At 39.8% G+C, this 24,040-nt stretch overlaps 1 protein-coding gene across 3 annotated transcripts; it reads left to right on the top strand.

Annotated features, from left to right (window-relative positions):
• Nucleotides 1-4: 4 nt before the first annotated feature.
• On the top strand, nt 5-24,040 carry fam49a (family with sequence similarity 49 member A). Of its 3 annotated transcripts, XM_068342952.1 has the most exons (13): nt 5-141; nt 14,451-14,506; nt 17,531-17,610; nt 17,880-17,959; nt 19,439-19,560; nt 19,667-19,772; nt 19,937-20,073; nt 20,220-20,297; nt 20,478-20,594; nt 20,733-20,812; nt 21,093-21,219; nt 21,316-21,386; nt 21,815-24,040. In XM_068342952.1, the coding sequence occupies exons 4-13, from the start codon at nt 17,887-17,889 to the stop codon at nt 21,876-21,878; spliced, it is 975 nt and encodes a 324-aa protein (XP_068199053.1). In that variant the 5' UTR covers nt 5-141; nt 14,451-14,506; nt 17,531-17,610; nt 17,880-17,886; the 3' UTR covers nt 21,879-24,040. The 3 variants fall into 3 exon arrangements, with proteins under 3 accessions (XP_068199053.1, XP_068199054.1, XP_068199055.1); XM_068342953.1 differs by lacking the exon at nt 17,531-17,610; XM_068342954.1 differs by lacking the exon at nt 17,880-17,959.

The raw sequence follows: 24,040 nt of genomic DNA, 5'->3' as shown, positions 1-24,040 counted from the left end.
GGCAGAGGAAGGGCTGCATGCTGCGAGCGTTGTCCTGTAGTTGCTGGGGTCAGGCAGAGGAGCCCAGGTCGCTGAAAGTACTACCAAGCCCAGGGGTCGTTCAGAAAAGTCCTAGAAATTATCTCTACGAGAGAAATAAAGGTGAGTTCTTGGGTCTAACAAACTTTTACTGTTTATAGGGAGTTGAGTTGGACATACTCAATCCGGTTGTTGTGCTAAATCGCGTACAGCAGTGAAATCAGCGACTGTCAAATGATTACACATGGGGGAAGATGCCGGGGGGAAGCTAACTCGCTAGCTACCATTAGCACATCCATTAGTTGCGTGGTACCGCTAACCGTCGTGGAAGTGAGGCAAGACTTTTGTACGTCGTCCCCGAGTCTTATTTAGCCTCATGTGCTCATTTCACAGCGGAAGTACCTTTGTAATAAGTTTCGTTGACAGCGGTGACATCGGGTTTTGCTAACAAAAAAACAAAAACAAAGAAAAACTTAGCTACGAGTAAGTTAAAGTACGAGCTTATAATTTCTTCTTTATCGCTTGAATCACTGAGTAAAATCCCATTTATAATTGGTTGGCCACAAGTTTTAACAATCGACAACTCAAAAGATAATCACTGCGTCCTAACTGTGTAGGCTCGAAGTTTCATCAACGGACTAAACTCCCGGACCCTGAAATAAACGAGTGTCCTCCATTAAGACAACCTTATTGTCATTAGTTACACGTTATAAATGTCAGACAACAACAGCTGTTTCTTTTCTCCTGCATTCCTGACCAGTGAGTGACTATTTCGCTCCACGGGATGTTGTTGGAGTCCAATCTAAAGCCATCCAACAAAAGCAATCCTGCCATTCAGTCCAATATTGTGAGTCATATGATGGCTACTCGGGGAGGGCATTGACTGTGACTGGTTATGACTGCAGACATTTTTGTACTCTAATTGAGTTTTTGTTTGTTTGAAGTCGTCAACCCATCATCTCGGATTAAATGAACTACATGGTTCATTTAATGATTAATTAACTTGTTAATTAAAACTGCACGCAAGTATTTGTGGCCAGCATTACATTTTAAAGTAACTTGTTGAGATAAAGGCGCAAAAGCCTCCCGACTTTTTAGTGTTCTGAAATGGTGCAGAGGACATACAGCAACAGCTGCTTTTCTCAACAGCGGTGTGTGTGTGTGTGTGTGTGTGTGTGTGTGTGTGTGTGTGTGTGTGTGTGTGTGTGTGTGTGTGTGTGTGTGTGTGTGTGTGTGTGTGTGTGTGTTATGTGTGTGTGTGTGTGCGTGTGCGTGCACATGCACTCGTGTTTTGTTTCAGTCAGTGCACCAGGCTATAACTGCAGCATCAATGGAATGCTGGTTGAATTCTGACTGAAACACGGGACAATGACTTGTGGATGAACCTGATCTCTATTTGGAAGAAGTTGACATGCTTGGCATGTTCTGTCCATTCCCTGGTTTATTTGTCTGCGTCAGTATTCAGTTAGACAGTATGGGCACACCAGCCCCCCAAAAAAGATGCCAAGTCTTTACAATGAGCAGTGAGCTCATGAAAGATTTCTCCTTGATGTTGTACTTGATTTACAAGCATGTGATCTTGACCTTCTTGCCTCCACAGAGGTGTCAGACCTTTGGTTTCAAACGACTTGACTGCATAAGACACATCAATCAGACTGAAAGTGAATGAAAGGCCCCATGATTTTCATCAACAAATTAGTTATGATTCTCGACATTATAAGCATTTATTTGTAAAGGTTGTTTCTTTTGGAACCAGTCCATCCATGCATTGCTTTGGAACATCCCTGTGATGGGCCTTGTGTCTCTGCAGCCTGATTTAATCACATTCTGGTTTTGTGCAGTACTTGTAAGGCAATATAATGTGCCGATGGTGCGTTAATTGGATATTTCTAACAACAGAAGGCATGGCCCACTTATACAAGTGTATCAGCAAATATATGCAGCAAATACACTGTGTGTGTGACTGTGAAATTCTACTTGATGTGGCTCTGAGCAGTTTTATTGCAGTTCAAAATCTAGTCATTTGTGTTCTCACCTCAAACTGTTTGCACCTGGACAGAAAACAACAGGATATGACATCTCACACCCTTTCAACAGTGGCATTTTTCACATTCTAGTTTTTACACTGCAGACTGGCAACCGCAAATGTAAGATTTTGTGAGGCACCTGTGCACATACTGTACTTAGTGATGTTTGTCTGTGACAAGTCATGTTGAAAATACAATATGAATAAATTTCTAACTATAATTATTGATAAAAAATCATAAGATGCTTAGCATTGATATTTTCATTATGGTTATACACTGTATTTTGCCACTGGAACCTTTGCAGTAACTGAAGTTATTAGTTTTGATGGGTTGTCATACAAAATCCTCGTGAAATATTGTTAGCTAGCTGTTTTTGATGCTGCATTCTGATGTGGACTGCAGCCCTTACAGTCATCGTAAAAGCAATTCAATGTTTTCAGATAAGCTGAAGCATTTTTTTTCTTTTTGAGAGTCCAGCGATGAGTCACAAGTTGTTGTGTCACGCTAAAGGATTTCCTCCCAGCATTGCACCAGTGCTAAATCTCATATCCGCATTTAGGTTTTAGCTCAGCAAGAGTATAAAACCTTCTTATATAATTATTTTGCATTTGGTGCCAATGTGCAGCTCCACTCTGCCACATTCAATCATATTTGTGTCTATAAAGTTTGGCAAGGCTTAGTTTCCCCTCCCACATTTAGTTAGGTGAGGAACAAGAATGTTGTTTGATCAAGAGTAGAAACATAGATATGGAGTCATTCTTTCCAAAACATGAATGATATTTGAAGCCCCAACTGTCTTGGTTTTATCATTAGCTCATGTCTACAAAGTCATACACATCCTTTCAAGTGAGTCTGAAATCTCACATTACATTATTGAAGTTATGATTTCATTCAGACAGAACAAACTGGCTAAGTAGTCCCCCAGCACCCAGCTCTTAATACTTGGCTCTGTTGTTGACGACTAATCATTCAGTTTACAGTGGACCATCAGCCACCGCTGACTCAGCCAATGCTGCCATCTGGGCTGGAACAGAGAGTGCAACAGACTTCTCACCGCCTCTAGAGCCTCAGATGGTCACCTAACAGATTGTGTGTGTGTCTATCTATGTGTATGTGTGTGTGTGACCGTTTGCGGTAGCGTGATAGGAAGAAAATGAATAACATCCTGCTAGGTGACATTGACGCCAAGTATTGCGGTTGCAAAATGAAATGAACTAAACTGATGTGCATGTCAAAGTTGCTACTCAATGAAAGATGTTTTTGTGACATCAACCACAAAAATAATGGTGTGCATGTTAAACAATGATAATTAAATTCCATTTAATTTTGTTTAAAGGTAGTCCTCAAGATACGAACGCCCGGCTTACAAACATTTGTAGATACGAACAACTGCACGTCGCTTAGTTCCCTTTCTGCTGCAGCACATACAGAGCAGTGTAACATTAACACCCAATAGATTAAGATTTCAAATGAGTTGTCAAAACAACTCAGCAAATATAAGACAAAGTAAACAGATTGATCTGATTTTGGACTTCATGTGGCCTGTTCAGTTTTTTTGTTGACAAATCATTTGCACCATTTTGTGGTTTTTACTGATTGGGTTGTCTCCTGTAGAAGCTAAATGGTGTAGTAACCAATGTTGGCCAGGTTAGGTTTCTGTTCAGAAGTAACCCCTGAACGCTGAATGTTTTGCCACTTGATGTTATTTGAGTTAAAAGAGAAATTTAATGAAAAGAAGTAATCAAGCATTAAGTGGCGTGTCAGGCTTTTGATTACCAGGAAGTACATCAGAGTGTCATTTTAGCGGCTTAAAGTGTGGGTTGGCCTCCGCACCTCCCTGAGGATAAAATTCATTTAGCAGAGTTAGACATGTAAAAATTACATTACACTATTTTATTTCATTTATGTTTTGTATTTATGTCCTGTATTTTTTTATTAGGGAATAATACTTTCAAATTTAGCGTAGTAATGAAATTTAATTGACCTGAAATGATGATTATAGATTGAAATTTAATAAATAATGACTTATGAACAAAAACCTCTTACGAACAACGTCTCGGAACCAATTATTTTTCTAGGTTGAGAATTACCCATACTTCAGTTTTGGCCACCTTGTTCCTGATTACTCATGACGGGTTGATGTGGCATTGCTGAAACAAAATTAAATTCAGTAATACAGTATAATATTAGCAATGTTAAGGTTAGTAACGTGTGCTTTTTCTGGAGAAGAACATTTTGTAAAAAAGATCAGTTTCATTTCAGAAGGTGATGTAGACTCACTAGCACAAAGAGTGATTTCAGCCTGTTGTTTGTCAAATAAAGAGAAATACTGTAGACCACAGCAGTTACAACTGCTGCTGTTTCAAAAGCTTAATGTTTTAAAACATTTCGGCTGACAGTATTAAATGCCACCCAGTCGTAATCATCCCAGTATTTTTATTCATTTTTGTAAGTCCTTGATTCACTCATGTTTTTATTCCTCTCAGAATTCAGGAAATTATTTATGACCATGGCTGTCACAGTAAAATACTGGGCGAATCAAACTATGGGCTCAAAGTTCCTGTTTTACCCATAACTACCCGTCTGCCCGCCAGTCTGTCTGTGAAAATAAGTGTGTAGGACTCGGCTGCTTTATGACCCTGCACACTTCCCACTCACGTTTCACTTTTTACACTCACATCCTGTCAGCGGGACAGCAGCTCTCTGTGAGTCTACTTGCTGTGCAGTTTGTTTGCTCTTGCTGCCTGGCCATGATTGTATCTCCATCATGTTCCCAAACCCTCATGTGGTCCATATCATCTTTATCTTTCATAATGTTCATAAAACTAATTCTATTGTATAGCAGTTTAAATCAGTCAACTATTTACCATTTTTTTGATGATTAAGGACAGTCGCACCTATGCTTTCGCCTCTATGTAACTAGCTTTTTTTTGGCTTTGCTCAATGTTATTTACCTCCTGTATCATGTCAGCATGTCATCAACCTGAGTGAATTTTCACCAGATCCATTAAAAATGCACGCCATCTGTGCTGTGAATTTGGTACAAACTACTTAGAACTATAGGCATTGTTGCTCTGGCAGTTTATTCATGCACCAATGCCCACAAGCATCATACTTTCTAGGCCACTGGAAAATTGGAAAGCTTTGGAAAATATGTTACAGCACAAAGCGTGTTTGAAACTTCAGATTTCAAACACTTTTCTATCCTAAGTTGTGCATAAATCACAAAATAATTTTCAAAATAAAAAAAATGTGAAAGCAGGTACTATTCAGATATCCGCTGGAAAGTGTCCGTATTCATCACATGTTTTTTTATATCAAGGAAAATATTCATTCAAGCATTAATTTTCTCGAAGGAGAGACAATCAGTAGCCGTCTTGTCAGCTGTTTACCCGGATTTGTTTGCTGTTTTATGCTGGAGCCTGTCCCAGCTAACTACACCATGGATAAGTCGCCAGTTTATCGCTGGCCCTGCTGTAACAATGCTACTGCCAAATCTGTTTTTGTTAATGTTGAAAGGTTTGTGATACACTATACATTGCAGTGAATATAGTTAGCTGAAGGTATAAAACATGGTATTTTACCTGAACAGAGATTAGTGTGCTGCTAACACTCCACCTGTTTTTTCTGCATGTCCACAGCTGGCTGAATGATCTTGGCCTCTGTGGGTCTGGCTTTTTTGCTCCACAGTAGCACTCACACCGATCTCAGCAGGGCAGGAATGTACAGCTGTTTATTGTTCGTGCAAGCTAACTGTCTATGGCAGCAGTAGTATTAAGACGTTAAATCAGTCAGTGGAGGCTGAAAGTGTGTGTGTGTGTGTGTGTGTGTGTGTGTGTGTGTGTGTGTGTGTGTGTGTGTGTGACTAATAAGAGTTGCCACTTATTAGTCTTAATTATGTAGTTGCAGTGAAATCAAGACTAGAATATACAAGACTGCATGATTCTTTTGTTTTGCAGTCTGTGTGTAAATATATAAATAGTTGTTCCTGAAACCAGTCATGCCTCAGTTTGGCAAAGGTCAACGTAACAAAGCGCTGTTATCACTTCAGTAGTTCCCTTTCTCCATTTTCTGCTTGTGCTTTGCTCACTTGTCTGTAGCTGAGTGCATTTAGTGTAGTCAAGAATAACAGCATGCAGACTGAGGCTGAAGTCAAAGGAGTGCAAGGAGGCAAAAACATTCGACCTAGATATGCTGCATGCCTAACTAACTGAGAGCACTTGATCTGTGTCTTGATCAAACTAACAGACTTGTCTGCACCAAGGCCAAAGTCACAGTCTGTAAAGGTCAAGTATCGTCAGTGTGAGACTATTCTGAAACGATTAGCACTTTTCTGTCGCTGGTATTCAAGGAAGCCCATAAATAGGTTTGTTTTCATTAGGAACACCCTTTTGCCTTGCTTGTTTTGTTGGCATAGCTTGTTTTTACGCAGATCACCCTGAAAACATTTCTCTTAGCTCTGAACCATAGTGTCAGCATTTACTGGACATTATTGCCAAAATCTCATCTTGCTCTTGACTTTGTGGGTTGATCTTTGCCAGTGGCTAATACATTTGAGTAAATTAGTCGAGATTATCTTGTTCCTGTGTCCAAGTGTCCGTTGGTCTATCTTGGGTGCCTCCACCCAGCAGACGAGGACCATGTCAGGGTGGAGATCACTTGATTCTCTTTCTTACACAGTCAGCAGCATTAGTTCCATTCTAGAATCAGTCACACTCAGACATGGTTCCCATTGTATCTGCAGTGCTGTTGATATGCATGGCTGGCAGAACAGAAGTGGCATTGAACAGAGTTGTAGGAGGAATTTCTACGCCTGGAGTCCCACTCTGTGCAGCAATGGCTGGCAGTAGACAGATGGGCACTCTGCCTCCTCCTCTCCAAATACCAGACATCCTCTTTAACTTTCCTACTTATGTTTTGCATTATTTCTTTTCTTCCTTCCATTGTTCTTCCCCTGCACTCTTACGGGTCTTTCCAGACTGGTTCTCTTTATTCCACTCTATCTTTCTACAAGTTGTTTACTATGTACACCCCCCACATATACACACAGTTCTATGAAAGGAGTAAAATGACCATTATGGGTTGTAGTCTGTGTAGCCATTATGATGCCCCTGTTCCTCTTTGCTCCACAGACCAGATGTGTGGGTTAGACAGCGATGGGTCTGTGAGTGTTAACTTAGGCAGCAGGCCCAGCTGCCTGAACCACAGGGCACACGGAGCCAGCTGCTGAACAACAGAGTGCTGCTGCTGAGTACTGCGCTTCAGTGTCATTCACTCAACTGAGTGTGAGTTATTCAATTTATGCTTTCTTAGTGAGAGCCACGAGTGCTCTAAAATGAACTCAGGTTGATGTACAAACAAATCCTGGCTGCAGAAGTGTTCTCCGCTGGGCAGAGAGCATTTAGATCTCAGTTAATAGACCTAAACGGTGCCAGTGCTGGCATGTGAAGCAGACTGTAAGAGGATAAAGAGTGTCACTGATAGAGCAGAGGGAAGCAAGGCGGCCATTGTGGTGGTGTGGGGCAAGTTTCCCCTTCTCCATCCAGCCCACTCTCTCTTGCCCTCCAGCAGCACCCTGCACCCCTCTTCCTATGCCGTGTCCATATTTGGGCAAAACTCAGCCAACCTCCCCTTGAGCTGAGTCCACCCCTCCAACTCAGCCGACACTCCCTGCTGTCACATTTGCTGCAGTGAAGTGAGCCATCAGGAGCCTCAGCTCCCCTTACTCAAATGAAAGGGCTGCTGATCAGGACAGCGGATGGATTTTAAGATGGGTGCAGAAAGATGAGCCCAGTCTAGTTATCTTTTTAAGCCATGCCTGTGTGTTGGAATGTATTTTTAATGACGCAAATGGGTTTAAGCTATAGCACAGCTTGACCATATGGTGACCAATTTTCCAAAGTGGCTGTGTAGTTTAATGGTGAATCCATAACTTGTGGTGCCACAAGATGAACAAGCTAAAATCCTGGCTTATCTGATGGCCAACTGTTCCTGTTCTGCCATATAATTCTGTCAATTTTAATTAATCATTCTACAGACATCCCAGCTAATCACTTTGACTATTTAGTTATTTCATGTTTTAGTGTGTGAAACCCTCTGATGGAAAGTACTGTTGTAAACATACTCAGCAGCCACTGAGAGATTGACTGTGCGTAATATATCAGTCCAAAGGTCAACGGAAAATTAGAGGATTCCAGTTTCATTAGGGGATTTTTGGATATTAATGCCCACCAGTGGAAACAATAAGAACAGAAGACAGAACAGTCAACATGAGAAGAGTCATGTGAGGCTGTGTGAGAAGTAAGAAATTATAGTTCTGCAAAGACCCTCAATACACGCTATAGTCTTTGTTCTGGTACCAGTCAGTTTTTTAAAAACTCCCAAGGATGTGCTGCTTTGGGTCACTGGTGTTGATTTTGGTTTCACTTCATTTGTGCAAAGTCCCTGAAAAGAAGTGTGTCAATATATCAGAAGTAGAAAAGAGACTTTTAGAGATGGAACAACCTGTTTAGTGTGAAACTGACACTGTAATATGTTAATGCTCATCACATGTTTTGTAAAGCTCATCGTGGAAAGAGTGATTCAGTCTAGACTTTGGTACTGCTTTAATTTAAAAACCCAGCAATCAGTCATATCCAACAAATAATGATCACATGCAGGAAGAAAATAACTCCACTGAACCATACCAAGCCACAATAGTAATTAGCGATTTACAGTAAAACACATCATCAAGTAACAGCACAAAACTAGTTAGCCCACAACTTTTCTACATTTTTAAGTAGATCAGTAAAGTACCCATGCTGTTTTCTCCACAACCCCAAGACAGTTCGTTTCCAGTCCAGATGAAGACCAGAAGATGGTTAATCAAGACAGACAACTGAAGACTCCACTCCAGGTTTTACTGCTGATTCCAACAAAACAGCTCTACCAAACTCTGGAGACACAGAAAAAAACACATCGACCAGGTTATTCCTCCCCTCCAGAGACAATTATAATTTACCAAGAGCTGAGTACAGTGATAAAGACTGTGGCTCAAAGCTGGCGTATCTCGTCTCTGCCGACCAAACAACAGCAGTGGCTTTTGCTCCGAGTGTAGCGTCCAGGAACTCCTAAATCACATTATAGTATCAGAGTTCTCCTCTAGGTGAGTCATGGAAAATGAGAACCATGAGAGTGTTCCTTTTAGTATCTAGACACAATAAAGTTGAAGCACGACGTGTCTCAGTCAGTTTGTCAGATTTGGCATTGCACGCTCTGCAGTGTAACACTTGCACATGTGCACTTTGCCGTGTCAGTACTCAACTCATATAATGCAGCCATTGTACCATCTAAACACATATGAACACACAAACCTGTTTCATTGGTTAATAAAGAGCAGATAAAAATGACCAGTGAGAATAAATACACTATTTTTAAAAGGTTTCTATTCTGTTTTACAAAGCATGTATAGCACAGTTTTTTTTTTAGGTTTCTTCAAGGAATCAAATGCTTTGGATGGCCGGGTTAGTGGTTTTGGATATTGCTTAATTTTTCAGCACATTGACGTGCGAGAGCAGCCATATTAATTTGGAGATGTAAAAATAGCACCAGTAATGGTGTCATTCTGCATCAAGAATTTTCATTGTCAACGTAACTAAGGATATTGTTTCAGCCCTAAATATATTACTAAATTAGTAAAGCACAATCCATGCTTTGAAAGTTTTCACAACTTGCTGTGCTTCTTTCTCATTTCAAGCATTTCATTTCTGTTTTTACCAAAATGGCCAATAGACAAAATGCTAAACACAGCCGAAAAAGTAGAGGCAGTTGGACTAGTGTTTTTTCTTACTTCAGGGATTAATGAGTTTAAAGAACTCAAGGAGAATTTTTCCAAAATGTTTTTTGTTCGTCAACATAAACTAAGCTGCTGTTGTTTTTTTCAGGATCAGCACTGATGAGCTTTTCTGCCTCATGTCTTTAAATATTTGATGGTATGTCCATTTTAATGATGGCTGTTTGAAATGTGCATGAAAGCACAGCAGAGCCAAATTGTTATTACTTTTCACCTTTAGAGGGTTTTGTGTGTGGCAATGTTTCAGCTGGAGATTTCATAGCAAACATCACCTGAGTGAGATGAAAAACTTGAACCAGATTCCACGAAACTGCAGATCAGGTTCAACCGGCATGGAGTTCATTTAGTGACACAGACACACACACACACACACACACATGCATATACACACACACAATGCACTAATAACACTACCTCCTCCAACTGTAATTGGCAGTGGTTAATAGTATGTGTCAACACATGAGTGAAAAGGCTGAAAGAAAGATACTCCATCGTTGTCACAAATGCACATACATTCAGCTCCTCGTGGGAGGGCTGTGGTCTTCCATCCCACTGAACATCCATTGAGGGTTAACCCTTGTCTGAACCCTCAGTGGGTGTCTGCAGCAGCAGATTGGCTGCAGCCAGATGTGTCTCTGTCTTTCTGCAGTCACTCATCCTTTTCTTTCCAGCCCTCCATCAGAGACATGAGCCTTCCCCACAGTGAAGCACATTAATTAATCTACTTCTCTTTCCTTCATCTTAACTCACTCAGAAATCAAGACACCAAGTCCCCTCATGTGACCTGGAGCTCTCAGAAAAATGTGTGTTTTCCATTGGCGAAGACTATGATTCTTCATCTAAATAATTAATTTCCATGTTGAGGCTTGGATGTCTGAATCACCAGCTACCGTGCCATCCAGGGTTTGAGCCAGCGTCATCCTCCGTCGGTTTTATGGAGAACATAATGGAGTTGTGGCAGCTGATTTAACCCCGAGAGACCATAAAATGTGCTTATTTTACACAATTATTCTCACAATTATTCTCTAAAGAGTTTTAGAACATAATGGGTGAAAGCCACAGTCATTCCGTATTTTGTTTAGCCTACTCTACAAATGGTTTAAGGAACTAGTGATAGTAAGTAAATGTCCTGCATTGTAAGTCCATTAAGATTTTATTAGACCCAGTAAAACAACATTGAATCCATCATCCATTGACCTTTGACACCAACGATACCAGCTTGACATCCATTGCAAAAGTCCAGAACATTATCATTTGGTTGCCTTTTCAGCAGCAGCTGTATTTTCAGTGCGGTTTTCTGGGTACAGATGTGTGGATAGCTTTGCTCTCAACCTTGACAAATGGTCTCTGACTGACTCTTTGTATGTCTGTGTTCATCTTTCTCTCATCACCGTGATGAGAATACACAGGGGGTTGCTCCACAGACTGAGAGCAGTGAAAATATGTGAAACCATATACAGTTAAAGCCAGTCTGAGGAAGCATGCAGCGGTGAGAGAGTTTATAGTTTTGTTTGGCACATGAGAATCATTCCAAGTGTCACTGAAGATTAAGTGTCAGCTTTGACGGACATGTGTTGGTAATCATATTGACGTGTACATTTTTAGTGTGACACCAGCTGCTAACCGGATGTAGTTGTAGAAGCCAGTACATCCAGCGTGAGATATGGCATATTTACATTGAGTAGTTTTGCCTTATCCTTTGGGCAGCCACACTTCAAACTGTGTTGAACAAATTTACTTTAGATTACGATGTGTGTTCACTGATTTACTGAGCAGTCAGTGGTTTGAGGCCCATGTCAAGTGAGTAAACAGTGAAAGCACAGATGATGTGAGAGCAAGATAAAGAACTTGTTAAAGTTTCGCATTGTCGTCATTTGATCAACTGCATTCTGATCTACTTGTGTAAACGTGGGCCAAATACTGTCCAGTGGTCCCTGTCACGGTTAAGTAGTGTGTATATCTGTGTGACTCATTACTACAACTTAAACAAACGGACAATAATATTACTGAGGTGTAGAAATGTTGGCTGTTACTATAAATATGACATGAAAGTCTTTTTCAGTCCTGTCAGTCACGGGGTTTTCTTTTTGACGTAGTTCACTGGTTTCAGCCTTTTCTGCTGTTTATTTTTGTTTTACTTTGCAGGATTGTTTCTTCCATTTCTGTCAGTCGTCATGCCTGTTTCTGTTACTTTCCTTCACTGTAGGTCTGGCATTCTACTCTCCAGACATTCAACCAGAAGCAGAATTTATTGGCAAAATATTGGAGAGCACGTGTGTGTCTTCTCCGGGTGTGCTTCTCTTCTTTAAACAGTTGTCTCTGTTGTCACCATGGAAACGCATTGCTTTTTAACACACCCTTGCAGGCAGGAAATGTGGTTTTGCATCAAAGAGACTGTTAATGTTGTCATGCAAGAGTGTTTTATATCTGTGTGTGAGAGTGTGTGTGTGTGTGTGTGTGTGTCTGCTAATAGTCTTCATAAAGGACATTGTCTCAGTTGAAGACATTTTATGCACACATTATGCACAGCCGCATTCCTAAAGGAGTTACAATACTCTTGTCACCGTATCCCTCAATGAACAGCCTGATTGTTTTTCACCTATAAACCACAAGACTGAAGGAATATATTATTTTTTCAATCCAAGATTTGCATACCAGCTCTTGCTGTAACTTCAAATTGCAGACAAAACAGTTCAAATCTGAGATAAAGTTCAAGAAACTATTTTATCTCCATCTAAAATTGCTTTCGTGTCAAAAAAATCTGATCCTTTAGTTGCCTGGCTGTCAAAAGTCTGGATGTCATGGATCTTTAAACCTTATATACAATCAAAATATGTGTCATTTTTAATTACAGCAACTAAAGGAATCATAAAGAAATGAAAATAAAGATTATTTTAGATTTTACCTTGAGGTCAAAGCTTCAGGTTGAGAGTAAATGTTACAGCACTCGAGTTGGATTTCAACATAATAAATAAAACTTGCTGCTATACATTGCATTTTAAAAAATTGTTTATAAGTTAGTAGATGTCCCTATTTAAATCAGATTTTTTTTACTGTGCAAATTATCATGATTACGATAAAACTCAACCTCACTACAGTCATATTTCCACCTCTATTATGTCTGTTATCACTGGGATTCAGGGGAAAATTGTGGCTCTTCATTAATGTTTCCTGAAAAACATGTTTGTTTTTTTGGAGGCTGTACATATCCTCCTGCTGTCTGTCCCGCTCCACCACCTACTGGGATGATTGACGGATGAAGCGACTGGGAAAGTACCAACTCGTTCTCGCTCGTTCAGATAGCTGACGGAACAAAGGCCTGGGGGGGGAGGGGATCTACCAGCATCCTAGCTAATTAATCAAATTCAGTGTAACTGTGTAAATGAGCAGAGCGCCTGGTCACACCAGTTGGCCCGACTGGTGAAGGGGACAAATTGAGTTTGACTGCCAGAGAAAAGAGAAGTCAAAGACTGAAAAATGGAGAAACCAGGAAGTGATAAAGGAATGAGAGGAAGAGTGGATGGAGAAGTTTAGGTGTGGAGGAAGAGAATTTGGTTGTAGAACGAGTGAAACGTGTGTGTGTGTGTGTGTGCGTGCGTGTGTGTGCCAGTCTGTGCTGTCCACATGGGGCTTAAGCTGTGTTTTAGACCTGTTGTACCATTGAAGTGAATTGCAACCTCATTAGGAGAATGTGTAGATTCACAGTGGGCCCTCCACCCCTCCATCCATATATACACAATAGCACACACCCCTTTGCCTGTCTATACTGGTTTTGCAGAGGAGGGATGGATGACAGTATTCACAGATGTTACCCACATGAGAGAAGAACCTCCATAACATCCTTCTAATGCAACGAAATACAGAATAGAACAAAGCAGGATGATTGTTTACTGCTTCCTGTTTCCCGCATTGGTTGCTGTTTGCACTTATACTTGTGCGTCTGTTCTGCTAGTGTGATACACTTGATGGATTGTGGAATACGACATCATGAGCAGTACTGTTTGCACTGCAGGTTTGAGGAAAGCAGCTAATGCAGAATTAGTGGGCGCATTTGGATTGTTGGTGAAATGTTGCTGAGCTTAAACGATACTTGCTGTTTCAGCTGGGTATCGTGTCTCACATCGGGTGTTTGCTGCCCTCATTTTTCACCGGTCATTTTTTTTATTTTCAGCTTTGATGTTGTGGGCAGATTATAGCTCAGTCAATCTCACTGACTATTAGCTTGGCAGAGGACATCCAATACGCCAGTGAACATGCTGCAGACAGGAGATATTCTGAAAATAATAGGGTGTAGATTTCACCTTTTGAATAATTTAGTCTGGTTTCTGTGATGAGGGAGAGTAGTATTTGTTTGATGAATGTTTTTTCTCCTGTTGTCAGGAGAAAAAGAGATGTTGGTGATATTAGAAGTTGATATTTATCACGTGTTCAATTTGCAGACGTATGAAGTCTCAAGCGCACACACACATGCACACACACACACACATTTAAAGCATGCTTTGTGGTTTTGTTTCCACTTTCCACGTCATTTGTTTTTGATCACTTCATGAATTTCTTCTTTCCTTTTATTACAGAGAGAAAAAGAAAGCAGATGATATAGAGAGCAACGTAAAGTCCTCCACCAGAGAAGGTACAACACACACACATACCCCCCCCCACACACACACACACACACAGAAGGCATGTGCAGTCATGTTTGAGCAACACTACACTTCAAGTTGCCACTGAAGCACATCAGTCCAGAAACAACACTGCGGTTTACATGATTACAGTGGGATCAGCACACACTTGTTTTATTGACCCCAAAACTTTCTCCCTTGGCAGCGGTTGAAGTTCTTGTCCTCAGGGTGTTCCTCAGACATCAGCCAGAGGAACAGGAATCCATTTATGTCCCTCTGTTAAAGCTTGAGGCAATAAGGCAGATTTGAAGCAGATTTGCAATAAAAAATCATCTGTACACGATAAATTGAGTTCTTATAAAATTATTCGAAAGAGTTAAAATCAAAATGGTTATGGTCGTGTCCAGCTGATATGAAAATCCCAAATTTAAGCAATTTTCATGATTGTATTAGATAGTAAAGACACTTTTTAGAGGATTACACATGATTTTATAAATTTCACAGAGCATATCAATCTGCTGTTTATGATAAAGAATTATAATTTCTTAGAAAAAGGTCAACATGTTATTTAAATTCTATTCATAACAAAGCATAAATAAGCTAAGAGCAAAAGCAAATCTTCCAGAATATTTTGGAAACCTCATTGGGTTAAAATCAGCTTTTACACACTGTTAAATTAAGTGAATTTTCTGTTTAGATAGACCAGTTTTGGTTCAGCTTTATTGACTTTAATGTTCATTAAACAGCCCAGGTGAGTTTCCTTGTTTAACAAAACGGAAGTTATGGTTTTTGTGAGAATGGAGATCCACTTCTAAAAATCACTGCTCCTATATAAATACTAGCTGAGCAAACAAATTATTACAAACAAGGAAATGTATGTTCCTATATTAATATTGCTATTATACAGGAACATTTGTAGATCTAATTGGTATCAGATATATTCAGCAATGAAATCCAGTGTATTTCACAACAATACAATGTTTGTCGCAGTCACCTGAAAAGAATTTAAACATTATTTATTCTTATGACAAATTAATTTAGCTACTGTCAGTGAGTCTTAGTTCCTTCTGTGAAAACAACAGTTCTTAACAATAAACTGGATCACAAAGCTATTCCTTTACAAGATATACACTACTGTATTTGTTATTTATTTACCAGCTGAGCGGAAGTGCTCCAAGAAAGAGGGAAATCAAAGTTTTCACACTGCTTAATGAGCCAAATAGATTTGTGATTGTGAAAGAAGAAGTGGCCAGACGAGAAATTTCCCATAGTAGTTTCCTGTCTCTGCGTGCCAATAAAAATGAAGATGGGAAAGTTTCCTGTAACCGAGAGCAGCTGATGCTTCATGAAACTAGGTAGATGTGAAATCTTGGGTCAAAACAGAAATTGCATGTTCATTTATGGCAACTGGAACCATTCAGTTACACATAATTACATTACACAACCTCTCCACAGGCTCACATGCTTTATCATTCTTTGCTATTATGGGGTTTTGTTCTCTCCCTTATTTTGTCTAGTCAGTCACATACCCATCCCATAAAGCACAAACAAAGCTGCTATTGGTTAGGTTCACCTTCATTGTAGATGAAATTAAAAACATAATTCCCTATTTTACCTGCTGTGACTGTGACTCTTATTCATACTTATTACCTTGCACAGGCTGTGTTTGCACCTATTGATTTGTTAATCTCAAAGTTAGGAACTTGATTTTGGGATTTCTGTTTTCATTGCTAGATCTGAAGGACGTCACATGCTTTGCCCATTTGTTTATCTGAATCACAGATTTGTCTTTCGGCATACCAGAGTGCAGTGCAGCAATATTTTGAGTAACAACACAACATTTGCAGACAGGATTACCAGTGTGCCTGGCTCATTATCAATGTTAAGGCGTCACCAGCACAACTTAAATCTGTTAAAGCAAGTCTAGTGGCCTGTCAGAAGTGACCAATGATTTTAGCATGATGTGTTGTATGCATTCTTTACTTTAGACACCTTTTTAAAATATCTGTTGTCCCAAAAATATCTTGTCCCAAAATCAAAAACTGTAGCAATTTTCAAATTAGCTTCTTGTGAAATGTAAATGAAAACCAACATCGCCCCCTACTGGTACAATCTTGTACCCTAACGCTGCATTAAATTAAGATAAACGTCAAATTAGTATACCCCTCGACATAAAGCTGTTACTATAGGAGCTGCATGCTCAGTATTTACCCCCTAGTTGTTTCTTTGAATTTAGGAGGAATGAAAGATTAGGAATGAATACATGACTGATGGTGATTGCCAGTTTGCTAGAGGCTGTGCGCAGTGTGAGCATCATGTGCACACTGCAACACAATGTCTCATTTTGTTGTCGCGTCATGCCATAATTTCTGAAGGAATTTGGATCTGAAAAGAGAAAAGTTTGTCTTCATAACTTTTTGTCCTTAAAAGTCAACTCCCAATTTTTAAGTTGCAGCTGCTGTTCAAAGTGCGTCCGAATTTTTTTGACCTTCAGCCAACAACATAGTTCCTCACCCAGTGCCTAGGGTTAAATCTTTTGATCTCAACCATTTGTATTCACATAATGCATCATGTCATTCCTGTTTTTAACATAATATGGCCTCCTTTTACGCTGCTGTATACTTACGCTATGACTGCAGGGTTTGTTACCACTGAGGAGACTTTCCCCTGAAACTGCAATTTACTCACTGCTTTATGCTTCCAATAAAGCCTTTATTTATAACATGTAAATCCAATTTTTGTCCATTTTTTGTCCAAGTAAATTTACCATTCTCAGAAAACACACAACACATGCGTATATGTATGAATAATGTGAGTCCTATTTCCACGCAGATTTATTAAATTTATTAAATTGAAAACAAACAAATGCTTGCAGTTTTGTTTTCAAAATTCAAAAGTTGGTTTTCTTTTCTGGAACACTTTTCTTCATAAATAAGTTAAAGGTCAAATTGCAATCATGAGGGTCTGTTGCATACATGTATGTTTTAAAAAATGTGTGTATTTTGTGTTGTTCATGACTGTATTTTGACCATCAGGTTTGCTGGCATGGGTAACCTGCTAAAAGTCCTAACAAGGGAAATAGAGAACTATCCACACTTTTTCCTGGACTTTGAAAGTAAGTCTGGCGCTGGAGTGGAACAAAGGGAGAAAGGACTGATGTAGGGAGCTTTTTGGGGGGTAAAGATGTTGCCTGTTCATCTGTTGTTGTTTTTCTCAGCAGGTCGGAAGGAGTCCGCTCACGTTCTTCTCTATTTCTCCATTTCATTTCCTTCCATTTTTTTCTTTCAGCTCCTTTTCCAGCTCTGATCCTAATAACTGAATGATGTGTTGTTAACCTTTGCGTGTCCTTTCCTTCCTTTTCTCTTTCTATTTTCTGTCTTGCAGAAACCAAATGGGGAATCTTTTAAAAGTGCTCACTTGCACAGAGCTTGAACAGGGGCCAAACTTTTTCCTTGACTTTGAAAGTGAGCACAGCAAATCTCTGCCCTTCTGCTTGCCTCACCTACCCACCCCCCTCTATGTCACTTAGTCATTTTCCTCTAACGTTTCCTAAGCTGACTGGCTGGTCAGGGGTCATCCTATTGTTGTTACTGCTGTATTGTCTACATTTCCCTTCACAATTTATCCATAATTCATTTCAGCTTTCACTCCCTGCCAAGCTGAAGAATGAATCTGACCCTTGACCTTTGTTGTTAGCTTTTATTCGTGCGTCTGCATGCTTGTCTCCCTATGTCTGCTAGGATTAAACTAAGGCACATTTTATAGCATGTAGCATTATGTAGTTACTAACTGTATTAGTAACTACATAATGCATTACTACATTACTGTCAGCTGCCCTGTTTCTCTCCCTACATCATCCTGATATTTGTCGTTCAGTACAGGAATGCTGAAAAGATGGTAGCGGTTCCATCAGGGGAATTTTTATCTGATTCATTACTGCTCTGATTTTTAAAGTTTAAAAGAAATCTGCTATTCAAAAACCTCCTACAAAACAAAGTCTGTCTCCACAGTGGCAATACCAGCCACACTCTGAATGCAGCCGACCTCATGCTTTATTTGTTGAATAAAGGAGAAATGATGGCAGAGAAAGGTCTGAAATACAGAACAGGCACAGTTTGAATGTCACTGATACTCTAAATTTGGAGCTGCTTTTCCTGTCTGTGTTCATAAGTCCATAGTTTCCTGGCCAAACCTTAACATGGTGTGTTGCATTACAGAAATGTTGAATTGGCTTTCACAATATTAAAAACACGGAACACTGGAGCAAATCAAGCTCATGTAAATACGTATAAAGAGTGTACTAATAGAAATCATGGAGGAAATGTGACGCAGAAAAGCAGTGATGCACATTACATGAAAAAATTATATTGACAGCTACAGGCTGATAACGTTTGAAATAGAGCTGATAATGTGCACAGGCTTGTCCATCCAATAGCTTCCTTCAGCATGGATGGAGTAGTGCTGTGCAAAGTTCACACCAGTTATTTACAGTCAGAGTGCTGCTGGCTTGAATTGCAGGCAGCTTCTTTGTGTATGAGGAAGGATACAGTTAATGCATCCAGCGCTATTATATTCAGCTACAGGGCTTATTATTAATTATGAATACTACGTCACAGCAATGTTTATCGACATTTCAAGTTAAAGCATTATTCCGGATGCTACATACGCAGGTTTTTGCTTCTGACTGTTAATGGACTTTCTGTTGAAAGCAAAATGTTTAATGTACCTGTATTGAAATAGTGCTGTTAGGTAATCGAAATTTTTGAGTTGCTTTCAGTGACAAAGACACTAGTTATAATGTCAGCAAAGCCTTTTCACAGCAACTCATGGCGTAAAATCTAGATTAGTGGGATTCTATTATCAATGACTTAAAATGTGATTTTGTGGAAAAACCGGTTCTGTTTAAAATAGCTTAGCTAACTAGTCTGTGTGCTTTGTGTCAGATGCCCAGCCCACAGGAGGAGAGCGGGAGGTGTGGAACCAGGTGAACGCCGTCCTTCAGGACTCTGAGAGCATCCTATCTGGCCTGCAGGCGTACAAAGGAGCCGGCCAGGAGATCAAAGAAGTAGGAAACATTCACACACCGAGCGACACCCTGGTGTCAGTGATCATTTTTGCCTTTAGGCTTGGATGGGTTCTCACATTTGCTTTTTCAAATACGGTTTCTCCAGGCAATTCAAAACCCCAACGACTTCATGCATCAGGAGCGAGCCTGGAACTCCGTTTGCCCGTTGGTCATCAAACTCAAGAAGTTCTACAGCTTCTCACTCAGACTTGGTATGGGCTGAGTGTGGGAAACAACCTGATCATCCCTTTAAATTCAGGGCTGTTTCATGTCTTTTTTACCCCTTCCGTCTCTCTTAGTCTTTTTTTCTTTTTTAATGTGTTGCAATGAGTCCAGGACATTCATTCTTTTCTGACACGCGTGTGTCTGTGTGTAGAGGAGGCACTGCAGAGTTTATTGGAGACCCTGACATGTCCACCCTTCACGCCCACCCAGCACCTGGAGAGGGAGCAGGCGCTGGCCAAACAGTTTGCTGAGATCCTCCACTTCACGCTGCGCTTTGATGAGCTGAAGGTCTGTAGCAAAAACGTTAAGCTTCTCCTCTCCACACACACACACACACACACACACTGCTTCACTTGGTCAAACTCTGTTCCTTCACTTGTTCAATGAAATATATTGTTTATTCAGACGTTTTTAGTGGTGTCTTGTTTTTTTAGATGAGAATTCCTGCCATCCAGAACGACTTCAGCTACTACAGAAGAACCATCAGTCGAAACCGGATAAATAACATGAACGTGAGTGGTCCTGAAGTCCGATCTGCCTGAGCTGGAGGCAGCTTGTTACTCCTGTGGCTATTAAGACACATTTATGTCTTATAACAGACTTTGGTATTTCTAAATTCAGTGTCTTAAACTGAAGAGTTCTGAAGTTCTGACGGCTGTTATTTTACCTGATTTTGTTTTGTGAACTGACAGCTGGACATTGAAAGTGAAGTCAACAATGAAATGGCCAACAGAATGTCTCTGTTCTATGCTGAAGCCACGCCCATGCTGAAAACCCTCAGCAATGCAACCACAAACTTTGTGACAGAGGTGAGAGTCAACAGCACAAACCATCAAACTTTTCATTTTGGTTTTTAAACATTCCATTACAATTTAATAGTTATTATTAATAGTTAAAAGTTATTGTAGTAATCATTGAACTGTCATCATTTGATTCGTCTTTGGCAGAATAAGACTCGTCCACTGGAGAACACAACAGACTGTCTCAGCACCATGGCCAGCATCTGTAAAGTCATGCTGGAGACACCGTAAGTCCTGACGACACACACACACACACACACACACACACACACACACACACACACACACACACACACACACACACACACACAATGCATGGAAGGGTTCTGACAGGTTCTTTTTAGATCTGAAGTTTAAAGTGAGTACTTGAAGGATATGTAAAGATGTCTTCTGTTTCTATATCACAAATAATAAAATGTTTAAGTGTTTTTAAAATGTCGTTTCTGCATTTACCTCCTTCCTTCTCATTTGATGACTTTTATAATTTGTTCTTCTCTCTTTTTTTAGGGAATATTCAAGTCGTTTCAGCAGCGAGGAAACGCTCTTGTTTTGCATGAGGGTTATGGTGGGAGTCATCATTCTTTATGATCACGTCCATCCCAACGGTGCTTTTAACAAATCCTCTAAGATAGACGTAAGGCTCACGCGCAGGGCTGCGATGAAATAATTTGAGCTGCTAGCAGCATCTCTGTGGAGCTGTTATGTGATGATCTCACTGTTTATTTCACAGATGAAAGGCTGCATAAAAGTCCTGAAGGAGCAGCCGACAGACAACGTGGAGGGGCTCCTGAACGCCCTGAAGTAGGTCTCATTTACTCAACTTTGTTATTCCTCTATTCTGACCATTTGAAACAGGCGGAAGCGGTGACGTATTGTAGTTCAGTGTTTTTGTGTTCGTCCGTCCGTCCACCAAATATCTTCAGAACCGTTGCAGATAGAAAAATGAAAGAACAAGCACATTACTCGGGCAGCAAAGGGGATGAAAACAAAACTGTTTATACCTTACTGTTATACCTTTTCAGGTACACATCTCTGAAACCTGATGAGATATAATCACAAAACAAAAAGCAACATTTTTAGGGAGCCAGAGGCACAAAAATGTGTCGGTCAGGGTAAAATTTTGAATTCAGGGGTGTCGCAGGATGTTGCAGTCTCTGACTGCCTTGTTGAACATGAATTACTGTAATGCTTGTTCACTAATACAACCTTCAATGTGTGTTTCTCCTCAGATTCACCACTAAACACCTGAATGAAGAATCCACTCCGAAGAGCATCCGAATGATGCTTCAGTAACATTTGTTCTTTTTTATATATGTATAAGTAGATATGAAGAGGATGGATGACCTCTGACCTCAGCTAAGATGTATATGTTTACATTATTTAAAAAAGACTTGATGTTAATACTTGTGTGTATTTGCATAGCCATTCCCTCCACCCTCAGAACATCGACCTTCTTCTGCTTTGCAAATTCTTTTTTAAGCATCGCATGAATGCCTCTACTGTTGTCAGCTGTCGAAGTGCAAAAGATGGCCACCGATCAGCCTTACACACTCCATCTTTAGAAGCTGCACTCGTACATAAATGAACATGGCAACATAAAATTACTGTTAAGGAATTGTTTATTTGACAATGGAAGTAATTAAATGTAAAGAATTTAGTGAAAATTGGGTTGTTGAAGCAAAACAACTGTCTCTGGAAAGATTCTCAGACACATTTGTCATAGTGATAATTCATCGTGTAAACAAGTAAAGTTGTTTCCGTGTTTTCATTGATGACAGAAAATGAAATCGAACAGTGGAAGACATTTATACTGCCACGAAGCGTTAAATATTGAGAGCAGATAAAGGATTGATTGATGGGGCGCTAACAGCATTACGATTCTTTCCTTTGTACTTATCTCTCTTTGGACTCAAATTTTGTACAACTATAGAAAATAAATCCACTGTGAACACAAACTTCACTATACTTTGCCCCTCCTGTCAGATCCAGTCTGTCAAAGTGTGCGTGATCTCTGAGGTTTTTGTGAATTGAAAAGGTTGCGACGTTAAAACAGGAAAGGCAGTCCACCAAATGTTTTATTTAATTGGTCTGTGCTGATGCTCTGAATGACTTTTGTATGTTTTGCGATTGCTGACTTTTTTCTGGCTTTTGTATTAAAATAGAAAATGTTTGTCTTTCAAAAGGCCAAAAATATTTTTGTTCTGAATAAAAGAGTTGTGTTTCTCAACTTAATAGTTTCAAGGTTCCAATCAAATTTTTTGTGTGTTTTTTTTTGTTTTTTAACTCAGAATCTCGAGCTTTAAAATTTTGTTAAGTTGTTGACTTGCATACCTTTTGAACTGTTTGCCTTGAGCTCTAAATATGATCAGCAACAAAAGTGGGAATCTCTATGTATTATTGGTATAATCTCTCACTAACATGACAACATGTATTTACCTGATGGTTGATCAAAACGCTGGTGTGAACACCGGCCCTTAAACTAACCACATTGTGACGAGAAACAATCTCTGTGGCTGTTGTGATGCTGCTTTCAATCAAATCCTCGTTTCCAAAGGAGATCCTGAACAGACTGGTTTTACCATCCAGAACAATCTATGATAACTCTCCAGCATCATGACCTCACAGTATGAACCCTCACTGATGGAGCATAACATCCTTATTTACTTTTGTCATCCATAACCCATGTACTGCATGTAATAACCCAAAAAAATTAACACATTTACTTGATTAACATTATGAATTCGGGTATCTACCATCCAGTAAGCCTGTTAATTTTTTTTACCCTCTTATATCTAGGTGTGTGTGTGTGTGTGTGTGTGTGTGTGTGTGTGTGTGTGTGTGTGTGTGTGTGTGTGTGTGCCATTCTTTGATTGCAGTGTTTTATATGCTATAAGTGAAATTTGACCTGGATGTGACTTAAAGGGAGATCCGTATGATTCAGATATTTGATTGAAGGGGCTCTGATAATAAATCTCATCTTGTCATTAATTTCCCTCTTCACCAGGATATGCTATTGCGTGTTGAATCCAAGACAATTTTAACTTCTCCTTTCGGCTTTTCCCTTCAGGTGTCCCCACAGCCAATCATTTGCCTCCATCTAACCCTGTCTTCTGCATCCTCTTCTCTCACACCAACTACCTTCATGTCCTCTTTCACTACATCCATAAACCTCCTCTTTGGTCTTCCTCTAGGCCTCCTGCCTGGAAGTTCAAAACTCAGCACCCTTCTACCAATATATTCACTATCTCTCCTCTGGACATGTCCAAACCATCTCAGCCTGGCCTCTCTCAGATTTAAACACTGATGGTAAATCATTTAAGTTGTTTGTGTCTTAAGCCGAAAGTCATTTGATATTTTCAGATCTCAGACTCACTGTTTATATAAATTTCTCTTGCTTTGTATCGCACACTGAAAAGGATGTGTAAATTGGATAATAAAAGTTGGTACATTTCTTA

This window comes from Antennarius striatus, chromosome 19, assembly GCF_040054535.1.
Source record: "Antennarius striatus isolate MH-2024 chromosome 19, ASM4005453v1, whole genome shotgun sequence".
NCBI classification, from domain to species: domain Eukaryota; kingdom Metazoa; phylum Chordata; class Actinopteri; order Lophiiformes; family Antennariidae; genus Antennarius; species Antennarius striatus.
The sequence above is the reverse complement of the archived record's forward strand: the minus strand, read 5'-3'. Positions and strand labels throughout refer to the sequence as shown.